The 15,079-nt window shown below is 39.8% G+C and overlaps 1 protein-coding gene across 2 annotated transcripts in view; it reads right to left on the bottom strand.

The window, feature by feature from the left end:
• The window catches only part of tcf4 (transcription factor 4), a 293,844-nt gene that overhangs the window by 212,817 nt on the left and 65,948 nt on the right, over positions 1–15,079 (bottom strand). For both annotated transcript variants that reach the window (XM_083929765.1, XM_083929766.1), the window contains 2 exons: positions 14,056–14,111; positions 12,907–12,985 (listed from right to left, as the gene is read on the bottom strand). In XM_083929765.1, the coding sequence (XP_083785891.1) occupies positions 12,907–12,985; positions 14,056–14,111 (135 nt within the window). The remainder of the gene's footprint in view (positions 1–12,906; positions 12,986–14,055; positions 14,112–15,079) is intronic.

Raw genomic sequence — 15,079 nt, 5'->3', positions numbered from 1 at the left:
CATAATTACCTTGGGTGGCGCTAAGCTCTGGATACAGCAGTGGTGCTGTCGCAAAATAGATAGCGGAGATAGCAGAAGGGTTGATGCCAGGCTTTTCAGTGAGCCAGACTGCTTTTGAACTAATTCATTACAGTAAAAACCTTCTCCTTTAAGTCCTTACTGGCATCTACTCTGAGAGTCTGTTAAAACTAGAAAATCAGCTTAACCTTAGCCAACTAGTTTCACGTTAAACAACTAGCAATGTAAAAATTGCCATTAGCTACTCAGATATGTCTAGATATGTCTAATTATCTCTTGATTACCTAGCTGACACCTTAATAGAAAACCTAACAGATGAATCACTGACTAAATGATCCATTTCTAGTCAAACATTGACTACCACTGTTCAGTTCTGTTGAGATTGAAAACTTTAAAGCTTGGATCAGCTGATCACAGCTACTGTTGCACACCAGCTGAGGACCTCCAATATGGCTGCCAGAAGTTGTTACATCACCTGAATGCCCTGTCCACGTCTGTGCTCACCTCTCTTTTTGTTGTTCCTTCCATCTCTTTCTCTTTGTCTAAGAAGAGTAACAATGAAGACTTAACAAATCCCCCCTCCAAAAAAAGCCACTAACGAACACCCCCCTCACTTGGCTTAATGAATGCCAGGCTTAATTAGAGCACCATGATGTCAGAGGCATTAATTATCAGTTGGCTTCGTTTCAGAAAACGCACACTCTTTCTTTCTGTCTCTCTCTCTCTCTTTTACTGTAGTTTCCCCTCTGCATCAGTTTTGCTCTTTTTTTACTTTTGTTTTTTCCTCATTTCAGATTTTTATCTCAGCCTTTTTTTATATTAATAGAAACTCAGTGTGAAATGATTGGTTGATCTAGACCATTTCATGACATTGGTCTAAATATGATACACTGATTTGTGGCAATGTGACACCAGCCTGAACAGACACATCTGAATTCCTGTGACTTTTACAAAGCTCTAGCTTTTGTGGTCTGGCATGCATGATGACGTTGATCATGATCATCGTGATGTTGCTACTGGAGAAGGAGCTTGTCAGAGGAGGCGTCCAATGCTTGTTGACATACAGATCCAGCCACTACGCCTTTGTCAGTGTAACATACTGATGAAGACAGTACATGCAACCCCTTACTTTTAACCCATTTTCCTAAAAGCCAGCACTTATCCTACTGTACAGCAATGTCTGCAGTTTAGTCAGCCACTCACATACACATGAAATAGACAACAACAACCGAGGAGAAAAAAAATCTCATGAATCCACTTAGAACAGGTTCTTCAGCCATGTGCCGATAATTTTTTTATCAGAATATCCCATATTATACCAATCAGACACAACCAAAACGGCAGATCTGAAAAAAAAATGCTATACTTCTGCAAATGTGCACCTGGCTCTTCCAACAGGGAACAAAAAACGCTATGGTGGACACAGACCCTTAGTGAGATCCAACACTGATGTTGGGTGATAATGACTGCCTTCAGGTCTGCATTCCAGTTCAATCAAAGGTGTTGGATGTGGGTGATGTCAGGGCTCAGTGCAGGCCAGTCAAGTTCTTCTACAACAGCCGGGGAAAACCCTTTCTGTATGGACAGTATGGTTTTGTTCACAGGGACATTGACATGGTGAATTAAGAAAGGACCTTGCTCTAACTGTTGCCACCCAAAGGAGTAGATATTGTCTAAAATAAAATAGTCCCAAAGCCCCAAACAATAAAAAGCAGCGATAGACCAACACACCATTTTTTGAAAACAAGGTTCTACAAACAGGGAATGTGAATGTAGCCCTCTCTGTCTATGATGATAAAATACAGTTCATCTTTAGCCTCTGGGAGCCACAGTTCTAAGTGAAGAGCTCTCTCCCTTCCTCTCTCACTCTCACAATAAACATACTGTTTCATGCTGCACATCTCTATCGCTCTCCCTCACCTCTTACACACAAACAAGCACTCTTTCTCTGCCACACACACACACACACACACACACACACACACACACACACTGTAGCGTGGCTGGCCAGATGGGACTCTTCCACATGACCAAGCCGATCAATCAACACTGAAGGGCCCAGGTGCTACTACGCACCATTTCACAGTCTGTCACACACACACACACACACACACACACACACACACAAACACACACACGAGTTGTACACACACAAGTTGTACACACACACATTGCAGCAGAGACATACATAGATAGAAAGATAATGGACACACACACATGCACACACACACACACACACACACACACACACACACACACACACAGACGGAGGAAGAAAAACACACACATATGCACGCACGCGCACACACACACACACACACACACACACACACACACACACACACACATACTGTGTAATATGAATGACCTGGGCTTGGTCTCCAGAGGCCTCATCTGGATGGATGACAGAAGATGGAGACAGACAAACAGACAGACAGACAGACAGACAATGTACACTATGTGCCCAAGACAAATTAAATTTCCCTTCTGGGACAATAAAGTATAAATTATGAATCGAGATTCCATTACTGCATTGCCTATTTCTCGCTCTCTGTCTCGTGTTACACATTTTAGTTACTGTTTAGCTGTAAAAGGAGAAAGTTTTTCCGATCAACGGTGGGTGGGCATGGTTTCAGCTCGACTTTGTCACACACTTTATCATTTTTACAGCTAAACAGTACACTAAAATGTGAAACATGTGACAAATAAGCAATACAGAAACAAAAACTGAATCTTGGTTCATATTTGATTAGTGCTGCCTAGTTTCACAGTTTGATCAGAGTTTAGAGCACTTATTGACACAGCGTCAGCGACTCAGCTCTAAGTGGTTGTTTATCTTCGGGTGCAGTGGAAACTAGCAGATGCCTTTAGGGCTGAAGGGAACAGCATTTGGAGGAAAAGATTAAAAATATTTTCCATAGAAAGGTACATACTTGAGGTAAATATTAGGGATGTCCGATAATATCGGCCCACCGATATTATCGGCCGATATTGAGTTAAAAATGTAATATCGGGAATTATCGGTATCGGGTTTTTACAACCGATGTTAGTTCTGTAGGCTTCAGCATTTCCGAGTGTACCTGAATGCAACACGGGCCGTTTACAGGTGCATGCTTGATGACGTATAACAACAACAACACGCTAGACTCGTAGGTTGCTAACCGTGGCTAACAAGCTTCAGCTCTCCCGGTGCATGAGATGTCCGTGGTTTGGAAGTATTTCCAAGTGTCACCTATTAACAGTAAGTGTGCGCTATGCAATGACTGCAAGGCGTTAGTTATGAGAGGAGGAATCAAGGCGTCTTCCTTTAATACATCACATTTGATCATCCACCTCAAGAAGAATCATGCGGAGTTAAACGCTACATCTGTGCAGCAAAGTGATGAAAAGAAGCAACAGCTGACACCGAGAAAAAAACTTTTTCTATCGTTCAAGATGCCGGATTCACCAAACGTGTGGAGTTCCTTGAGCCACGTTATGTCTCTATAACGCCCAGTCACAAGTATTTCTCAGACCAGTGCTGACCCGAATTGTACAGCATTGTTTACAGTTACGTCGAGAAGGTAATTTCTGGTGCTGTATCCATTAGATCCAATACAGGTTAGCATGTTGAGCTTGACTGCTAATTTATTGATTGTATTATTTTCCAAGTTCCGGCTCAGTCGTTACTCAGTCTGGAAAAAGAGGACTATGTTTGTTTACTACTCTGGACTGAAGAGATGCATCTTCCTTGTTGTGATGTTGTCTGTAGTGTTGTTTGAGGCAAAATATTCTCTCTAAAAACACAAACAAATAAATGAATGGCACTTTTTTCAATAACTTATTTTGTACAGATTGTGTTTAAATTTGAAAAGCCATGTTGCATTTATGTATGCATCCAGTGGGGCATCACAATACAATTAGGCATAATGTGTTAATTCCATAATAGGTGATATGTGATGAATTTTGGTGTAAAAAGGCTGCATATATCGATATCGGGTAATATCGGTATCGGAAATTAAGGGTTTGACAATATCGGAATATCGGATATCGGCAGAAAAGCCAATATCGAGCATCCCTAGTAAATATTCTTTATGCAAACTTTTCTTCTTTGACTAAGAAAACCTAAATAAATAAGAATGCTGTACAGGAGTCAGATCACCGAGACTCAGAGATGGTAAAATCGTTTCAGATGCCCAGAAAATTGATCAGGAATCAAGAAAAAAATCTGATAAGCAGAATCAATAACGGCGTTGGTTTGGATAAAATCTCAGATAATCAATTTTCATCCCTGTTACAACATTAGCCTTGTTTCATGACAGACACATGGAGCCATTTTAAGGATCAAGGAGGATTTTGTCCAGTGTTTGGGTGGTTTAGGTACAGGAGCTTTGGTTTAGTAAAACTGGAGCTCTTCTGCATTAAATTATAAAGATGTGAAGGTTCCCTTTGATTTTGATGCTGGAGTTGGGCAAACATAATAAAACCTGCATACAGTATATAAGCTTTCCCTTCACTTGCAGCATGAAGAGTAACAGATTGTTCCGGCCACGGAGGTCACCGTTTATCATGCCAATTTTAGTCAACACCTGGGCACAGTTATACATAAAGGATTTCTTGATGTAAGGAGTAGAAATACCCAAATCTCAATATGTAGACCTACAGTATAGCCGTGTTAGCTTCACGATTTCTTTTATTAGCCTTCTCAAAAAAGTGATAATTAACTCTGACAGGCCTTCAAGAACCCTAAAAGCGTTCTCCACCAAATACTCCAAGACATTTTCCCCTCCCCGATCAGGAACCCCAAAGTGCTCCCCGATGAGCCGCTGCTTTCACAGTGTACGTTTTACATCTCCACCCTCCGCCCTCTCGCCTTGACGAGACCTATTATTATTATGTCAGATCTAATTACACAGACAATTTACGTGTGATACACAGCCCCTTCAAAACAATAATATACTAAATACTCTGCAGTGGCTTACATTGTGCTTCTGTGTTAATGCACTGAAGTCAATGCAGCACTAATCAATGCATGACATCCATTCAAAATACTCTGTGAATGAGACGATGGCTGTTCAGTTTCAATCAGCAGGGACAATGGAAACAAAATCACTGAGGGCGGGGCAGGGAATCAAGGGTTTTATTTTGATGTATTTCTTTTATCATTATTAATTTGAATCCATTGCACCTATTGCGCTGTTTGATATATTGTTGTATTTTTGGCTCTTAAATCACCTTCTGATGAAATCAGAATACTGGTATTTAATGTTTTTTATTTATATATCAATGTATGTTGCTGATTTATAAATGTATAAATTAAATCTGAATTTACAGTCAACTAAGTACCTTTCCGGAGCTTTCAACTGCATCTTGTGATCTTCATTCCGTGAATGAAGTGTGTCTGTCTCTGTCTTTGTATCTGTCTTTGTCTTTCTCTGTCCATCTGTCCGTCTTTTCTCTCTTTCTCTTTCCTTTCCTTCCGTCTTTTCCTGCACCCAACCGGTGCAGACAGATGTCCGTCCTCCACAGAGCTTGGTCTGTTCCACGTTCCTGTCTGTTATATGGAAGGTTTTCAACGCCACCGTACTCTACGGGGGAATTGTTGGGTCTATGTAGATCATAAATAAGTCATAGAGTGTGGTCTATACCTAGTTTGTAAAGTGTCTTGAGATAACTTTTGTTAGGATTTGGCACTATAAATAAAATTGAATTGAATTGAATGGAGCTGGCTCTGCTGTTGATATGCAGGGTGTTCCCATTTACCGCACATATAATAACAAAAAGTATTGCGCATATATTCATGTGTATTCCACTAATTGTTGTGTGTATTACCAATAGTGAAAGCATGTGACACATGTAAAACACAGGACTTTAGGTCAGGGGAGCAGGGTTCAATTCTCGTCAGTGGTAACCCCATCCTAAGCCTCTTTTCTCATCCTAACCACGTGTTTTTCATGCCTAACCATAGCCGTCACCTTCTGTTTGCTTAAATAGTTGTTTTTTTGTGCGTTGTTGCGATTTTCAATGGTGGACTATCAGTCCGTGGCTTTTTTTCTCATCCTAACCAAGTGTTTTTCATGCCTAACCCTAACCGTCACCTTTTGTTGGCTAAAATCAGTCACATAACTTCACTTAACTTCTGGTTTAGCATATTTTGACTTCCAAATTTCACAAAAGTCTGTGCATAAGTTTACGTAGGATTTTCTACAAATATGATCATGAGAACACGTTATGATATGTGACATAAATGAACTTGAACAGGTGTTTCAGAGGAAAATATTGTTCTCTTTACTGCACATTTATTTGACAGCCAAAATTACTTACAAAATATAAATCAACTAATCAATGATATACAGTAGTAAATTAGGCTACCCAGTTATATGTAAAGTTATTCAAATTAGCCCCACCTTTAGCAATGATGTACACATTATTACATTATTATTTATAAAGTATTCTGCATAATGATTAATTTTACTTTTTGCACTTGAAGTATATGTTGATGCTTCCACCTGTGAACCTTATTACCCAATGAAATAGGCACGTACAGATAGGAATTCATCCGATTCATTATTTAAGTCATAAGATCAATTAAAAAAATCTTTATATATTTTTATCATTAAATGTGGATATATTTGGACAACTGTTGGTTGGACGTCCTTTAAAATCACCTTCCCAATTGATTGATTTAAAGAGAAATAAATCACTGATTCATTAATAAGGATATAAAGTTGCTAAAGTTCCTCATTTGTATATTTGCATTACTGTGTCATCTCATCTCCTTTTATCTCCTCTCCTTTATGTTTAAACATTCTGAGCACAAATACCCAGACCCAGCAGGGAGAGACAGGGGGACGACCTTGGCACTACACCCAGCTGAGGTGAGGGGCTGCCGGAGTAGAGAGAGAGAGACGGGAGGGCCGGGTCTCCATGGAAGAGAGATGGGGTGAGAGGAGTAGAGGATGATAAAGAGAAGGAGGGAAGGAAATAAAAAAGAGACGGAGGACAGGAAAAGGAGGACAAGGACATGAGGGGAAGAGCAAGAAGTGTTGAATGAGGCCAAGAAAGTGAAAGGATAATGACATGTCAGGTGCATATCAAGAAAAAAGATGAGCTAAGAGAGATCCAAAGGGAAAAACAAAAAAACTAAAACCAAGACTGAACAAAACATGTACAGAAAGAGAGAGAGAAAGGGATGGAAGGAGAGAGGGGAAGAGACAGATATGTATTTCTATATAAAGTGTCCAGATGTGACCTCCTCAGAGGGGGTCCAGCCTCGTGGCTCAACACTCATTAATAAGGTCACACAGAGGTGAGACAGACGGCTGACTCACTACATTTCCACTAAAACAACAAGAGGAGGAGGAGGAAGAGGAGGGAGCCACGATCATCAGGTTTATACCAGTTCTTATATTCTGCATGGCATGTTTCATGTTGTTTCTATAGCATATAACAACCTATGAATATACTTAATAATCATGATCTTTGAAACAGGTTTTTGATCGAACAACAACCACAATTATACATATATCTTTCAAGTCATATTTACTCTATGGAATTTTTCTTTTTTTTTGTAAATGTATTCATCTTGTTAGTGCCTGAACATAACCGCCACCTTTGTTGCCTAAACTTAACCGTCATCTTCTGTTGCCTAAATTTGTAAGTAACTTTTTGTTCTAAACTTAACAGTCACCTTCTTTTGCCTAAACTTAACCGCCACCTTTTGTTGTCTAAACTCAACTGCCACCTTTTGTTGTCTAAACTAAACAGTTACCTTCTGTTGCCTAAACTTAACAGCAACGACCTAACAGTCACCTTTTGTTGCCTGGACTTAATAGTCACCTTTTGTTGCCTAAACTTAACTGTCACCTTTTATTGTCTAAACTTAAGAGGTACCTTCTGTTGCCTAAACTCAACAGTCACCTTCTGTACTTAAACTTAACGGTCACGTACCAGCATTAAATGGGACGTCACATTTCGTAAGACATCATAAGAATTGTTTTGCATACGCTTTCATAAATGATCATAAAACTCTTGGATAAGAATATGGGAAACAGTGAAAGTGTGCTGCAGAGCAACTCTTGTGGAAACTCTGTGTTCTGACACCTTTTTTTGGACGAATCAAATGTTTTCAAATGACAGAATGAAAGCAGTACACGCTGGTACAACGAAGCTGCTGTACATCAGAATCAGACTGAAGCCACATCAGATCGTTTATTTATAACAGAACAGAATGTGCTTACACGCTGAAACCACTGAGCCTCTCATTTACTATATAGGTGACAGTTACAGGGGCGGGCGGGCAAGGGGGGGGGGGGGGTGTAGGGTGGTGCACCTGCTCTGCAAAGCAACTACACACAGGTAGATACACACACATACTCATACATACACAAGCTAGAACCACATTATATCTCAACATTTACACACAAACTGTAACACGAAATAACACGTCAAAGAGCACAAATACACATACACAAAAAACACACAGGCACACACATGCAGAAAAAAAGACAAATTCAATATAGCATGCACTCATTTACACACACGCGCACACACACATACACACACGCACGCACACACAAAGACAAAACTATGCACAGGTGCACACTAAACACACACACACAGAACTTCATACATATGAACATGAAAGCCAGTATCACACACTCAGACACAGACACACAAATGCAAGTGTAAATACACTCATTTACACAAAGAACACACACGACCGACTCTAACCACATAAAACTGCATTCATAAAGGAGCTTACATCACACACTCGGATACTGACACAGTAACCTGCTAACTTGTACGGTAACTCTCTCTCTCTCTCTGTCTCTCTCTCTTTCTCTCTCTCTCTCTCTCTCTCTCTCTCTCTCTCTCTCTCTCACACACACACACACACACACACACACACACACACCGCCGCAAACCCAAAAACACACAGACAGAAGCCGGCTTCACAAATTCACACAGAGACCCAATAACTATTGAAACACACACACGCACATACACACACACACACAAACACATACACACACACACACACACACACACACACACACACACACACACACACACACACACACACACAGATACACACAAGCATCCACACAACTGCACATGTACTTATATAAACATATATGAAACACACACATCTTCTGATTGCTTTTCTGTGTGTGTGTGTGTGTGTGTGTGTGTGTGTGTGTGTGTACGTGTGTGTGTGTGTGTGTGTGTGTGTGTGTGTGTGTGTGTGTGTGTGTGTGTGTGTGTGTGTGTTGGCAGATTAATCTAGTGGGGTCGCTGAGATGACACTAATCCCTTCGCTGATTATCTAGAGCATAACATCACTCTAATCTGATGGTGGGGGGGTTAAGAAAGACAGACAAGGTTAGAGAGGGGGAGATTGGAGAGAGAGAGGCTGCATTCACATTCAGCATGTTCAGGTTGGGTTCATTCAACTCTGTAGTGCTTCTTTCTTGTAGTTTGAGTTCATTTCAGGTGAGAAATATTCTCAACCTATTCTCACTCCTATTATTTCTTTGCATCAGAACTGCTGTGTTTTTTGTCTCTATGTCTGTTCATCTATTTTGGTTATTTTCTATATATACGTCACACTTCTTTGAGTCACATTATTATAATAAAAAAAATAATCTGAACAAACTGCTGCAGCTCAGATGTCTGCGATGTTCAGCTCACATTGTCTGTAAACTGACTGCTTTGATGACATGTTATCACCACGTGCAATTAACATCGTTCTTGTGAGAAAAGGTTGCATTTTACATTCTCAGGTCAGGTTTATAGAAACTCAAAAGAAGATTTAAAGACTTGAATATTTGTTCTAATGTCTGTAGAATACAATTTATAGGCTTGGATATATCTGCAGCACATACTTCATACATTTGCTCTCTGTTAATCAGATATTCGCCAATAGTATCGAAAGTACCAAAGCTATAAAAACAACAACACAGACCGCACAGTGTAGCTTACAGGTGGTAGCCTGCAGCTGCACTTTTTGAGACACCATGCCCTCTGCCAGAGTCGGAGAAGATGGAGAAACAGAACTGTTAAACCCTCCTGCTTCCCTGAAGTCACCGCTGTGGAAACATTTACCTTCCCCGGGAACTATGTAAACAAACATGACAAACAACGTGAAGCCTGTGAGGACTTCATGGTGCATTCAGGTGCACCTGATAAAAAACTGTTGGTGTAAAGTGCTCTCCTGAAATCAGAAGTAATGCTGTCTGTGCTGGCACTGTGTGCATGTTAGTTAATACAATTTTTACAACTTTTCCATTGCCACTTTTGGCCACTTCGAGCCAAACCATGCAGTGGTGATTTGTGTTTCCATTACATTGCGTTTTAGTGCGCTTAGCTGTGCCTGGGATGTACCTCTGTACCTATTTTTTAACACCATAATGGGAATTTATAGGAAATTAAATGTGTTTATCCACTGTGATTTAAATAACATTCTGACAAATTGTTTAGCCCTAACCAAAAAAGCTCCAGCCACCACCTAGTCACACCTTAAATACAGCAACGTCTACCAACTTACCTAACCAACTAGTAACTTTTGTATGGTTAGAGAGGATAACTTATCACAATGGCTTCAGCCTGTCAACATTAGAGAAAGTGACGTTTGTGCATTAAGTAAAACCTAATGAATATGTTCTCCTCACCCATTTGTGTGGCCAACATTTGTGGAAAGCAGTAAGGCTGGCTGACTCTTAGAACACACCATCACGGATAATAATGAAAGCTCTGTGGTTTCAGTATTGATATTGAAATGCTACATTTCCCATCAAGACATGTAAAAAAGGAGAGAAAGTTCAGCATAGAAGACAATCTGATTGTGTGTGTGTGTGTGTGTGTGTGTGTGTGTGTGTGTGTGTGTGTGTGTGTGTGTGTGTGTGTGTGTGTGTGTGTGTGTGTGTGTGTGTGTGTGTGTGTGTGTGTGTGTGTGTGTGTGTGTTCCATATCCCTGGCTGTCTTTGTCTCTTAGTGTTATCATTATCAAAGTAAATTGCGGCTCCTGTGTACCAGATGAAGAATACAATATTTCCATTTCTGACTGCGTCGTCTCTTCCCTCTGTGCCTCTGCAGCTACGTACCATGATCACAACACTGTCACAACACATCGCACACACAATAGATCATTCTAGCAAAGGCCCAAAAATCTGAAGTTTTGCATTCCTCTTCTTTTCTTTTCTTTATATATTTTTTTTCTTATTATCTGTGGTGTCCATATCACAACTAACTGTACTATCACACAAATTTGCTCAATATTTATGATAATTTTATACTATCATCCTCATTTCTGTTTTCGCTGATTTAATCTCCCATCAGGGTTGGGCCATATTGAAATTCCCCATAAGATGAAAAAACAATATGCGATATTATCATCCAAAAAAGTGAGAGATGCACACACATATATTTATATATATACGGTATATACAGTGTATGAATATCTATGGAAAGGGGACGCTAGTGTTGAAAAACCCATAAGTACCCACAAAGTGGCCACAAAGTATAGGCAGTAAGCCATATTTTCGGAGAGCATGTTGAGATCAATAAGTCAGACTGTCTTTGATCAACATTGATGGGTAGAATGAGGATAAAGCAGGCCTACATTTGTCCACAACCTACAAGTTTAGTGAGTTTTTGAATTTAATGTTTATGAGCTCAACACTGGCAAACACACTCCGCTGCTGTTGCAAGTACGCCGAAAAACAAGCTAACCAACTAACTGGCTTGTTAGCTCGCTTCCTAATTCTGTCATGCACAATGCTGCACTTATTCACTCACATTAAACTAATCCCTTCTAAATAGGGCTAAAGATGGTTTCTGTCATTTTAGGAAGTTCTTGTCACGCTGACGTTTTGTTCATTTTGATTTTATTAGTTATTTGAAAACCAGCGCAAGATGGCTGTGCCCGTATTCTTGATGCGTTGGCTTCATCTCTTATCTCTCTACAGTGATAGAAATGTAAAGACATATACTCCATCTTTATACAGTCTATGACCCAACGACAAACTGTTCTTCCAGCTGCCATCCAGCAGACGGTACCACAGCATCCGGTCCCACACCATCAGGCTCAGGGACAGCTTCGTCCCACAGGCCAAAAGACTTGAACTCTTGAGCTCTGAGCTCATCACTATTGTCACTTAACCATTAAAACTGTCACTTATTTACTACAATACTTACATACTATTAATTACCCTTTAAGATTATACTCCTATAAAGTAATGTATAAAATGTATAAACACGCTTGTCTTAACTTTTTTGTTGGTCAGAATGGAGGACTTAACATCCATGGAAAGAGTGATTAAAACCAACAAATGGGAGAAAAAGTGAGGGACAGAGAAGAGAGCAGGTAGAGTGAGATAGCTGAGAGCTGACATCCTCCATATTTGATGCATCCAGTCAAAGGTAATTAAGCTCCGTGTGTGTGTGTGTGTGTGTGTGTGTGTGTGTGTGTGTGTGTGTGTGTGTGTGTGTGTGTATGTGTGTTTGTGTGTGTTTGTGTGTGAGAGAGAGAGAGAGAGAGAGAGAGAGAGGGGCAGATTATCTGTGTCAGTGGCCATTTGCTCACAACTGGCGCCACATCGGAGAGAGCCAGAGGCAGAGAGCATCATGGGTAAATGAGCACACACCGCCTAGCGTTTTCCACACAGCGGGCAGAGGGAGTGAGAGAAATTGCATGCCAGATGACCTGTCTCCTCCAGTGAACGATAGTGTTTCACTAATTCTCAGCACAGACACACACACACACACACACACACACACACACACACAGTCAGGTCAAAACCCAACAAAGCAGCAAATGCAAAGTTGATGGAAAGAAAGAAGTACATGAAATCATAACACACACGCACACGTACACACACACACACACACACACGCACTGTGGTGTACCTGTTAGCCTGCTGGAGTTGGCATATGGAGGTGAGAGGCTGTCATGTGATGCCATGTACTGAGACCCATCTGTATAACTCTGCAAAGAGAAAAACAATAATCATATTTCCTTATTATATGTAGTTGTCATTACAGCAGAAATATTTGCGTTAGTAGTCGACAGCATATCTGCAGTAGTACTAGCTGTACTGATAGTAGTACATCTGAGTGTTGATACGGAAAATCCCGATTTTCGTAGTCATATCTCTTCATTAGGTATCTGCACAGGGCGCACTCAAAAGTTTGATATGTTGGGAAATATACATTTGCTCTGTTGCAAAGAGATGAGAAGATAGATACCCTCATATCTGAGGATGGTGTCTACCTTTTCATCTACAGTAACTCTCAGCAAGAAAATAAATTACTGTATTTTCAAATATATGGACATGTTGTTCATATGTATTTGTGGCACTTTGTAAGCCGTTATTACAGACAGGAGAGACGTGAAAGGAAATTAGATTTGTGCCCAGCCAGACTTGAACCACAGACGCTGCAGTTCGTCTCGGCGTCTTATCCATATACCTTATACCCCCGTGCTAAGGGGGCTCCCAGAACTATTCCATTAGCCTCAGATGCAGCCGTTATAATCACTGACGGAAAAAAACACGTATCTCTATATATGCTGGTCAAAAACCTCATAATTCCATTTGAGTTTGTGGTTTAATATTTATAATAAAATTATATCTACCAATATATGACCATATATAAAGACACAATACCTACTTTGATGATGCAGTTCATTTGTCTTAAAAATACAGTTCTTTTTACTTCCTGAAAAATGACCGTTTTGGACCAACAGCGACGATATGCTTGTTTTCTGAATGAGATGGGGTTGATGAGAGCTCTGCTATACAGGAGAATTTCAATAACTGAGCGTCACTCAAGTTTGTCGCTTGAGTTGAATCATTTAATTTGCATCATGTCAATTTGCATCTATTTGTGTGTTTCCATTGACTTTGTTTTCTGTTTATTTAATTGTATTCCGTGAAACACTGTCTCATGTTTGGTGTGAACTCACCATAATGGCAGTATAATGGCAATAAAAGTAATATTAAATATGCCAAAAGTAATTAAAGAACCATCAATATTAGTACATTTTTTATTAGTTACCTTGGAAGAACGGCTTCCACTCGCCCATGACCCTGCACTCGTTCTTTCCTCCATATCTGTAAGAAGAGAAAAATAAAGAGATTAAGATGACTGGAAAGTATAACTGGGAGTTGATCAGTTTTAATGTAAATGTAATACAGTTTATGATTTTAAAAAATGCAGACAACCAATAAACTTGTACAGTGGATTACTGTCATAATCACTGGAAATAAAGCCAACCAGCTGAACAAAAACAGAAAGTAATTTCAAATTCATGTCACAAAGATGAAAAATTACAAAAACTCAAGTTGTAATTTAATGAGCTAGATGTTTAAATTTGCAGTTATATTTTATTTATCACTTAATATTAACTCAGGGGCTGCTATAGCAAACATCTTTAGTCCTCAGATAGACATTTTAATCACTCAACCACTTTCATCAAATCACTTTCAACACTTACCACGTATAATATTACTGTACAGTGTCTATACTCAACTACTGGAGCGTAAATCATTCTCTATCCGTTCTCCATGCCATTAAACATTATTGATTATAATTGTAGAGCCTTTTATGTGTCTATATGAAATGTAATGGTCCTTTAAGCCTCCTGCAGAATAATAATCCCCTGCGCATTACACTACATCCATGATGTTATACCCGTCAAAGGTCAGCCTGCTGACTGAGAGGTCATAGGTCACCTGATGTTGGTTGCACATGGGAATTCAGGCGATCACCTAAGCTATTACAATTCATCCTGAATGGGACATGAATGTCAAAATGAATGGCAATCCATCCAATAGTTGTTGAGATATTTCTCTGAAGACTGTAAATGGCTATGACACCGTGGCACTAGAGTAAAGTCAGGGGTTCAACAAAGTCAGTAGGCTTCATCCTCTGGGAACCATGAATTTCAGTATACAGTTGCAAGTAAAATGTCATCCAATAACGATATACCAGTCCGTACTAGAGTGGTAGATCGACTTACAAGATTAGACCACATCTAACGTTAGCTTAATAGAGTTAATAACATAGTTCATTGCCATCT

The sequence above is a fragment of the Echiichthys vipera genome (genome assembly GCF_963691815.1).
Source record: "Echiichthys vipera genome assembly, chromosome: 16".
Lineage (NCBI taxonomy): Eukaryota > Metazoa > Chordata > Actinopteri > Perciformes > Trachinidae > Echiichthys > Echiichthys vipera.
This window is presented reverse-complemented; position numbering and strand designations above follow the sequence as displayed.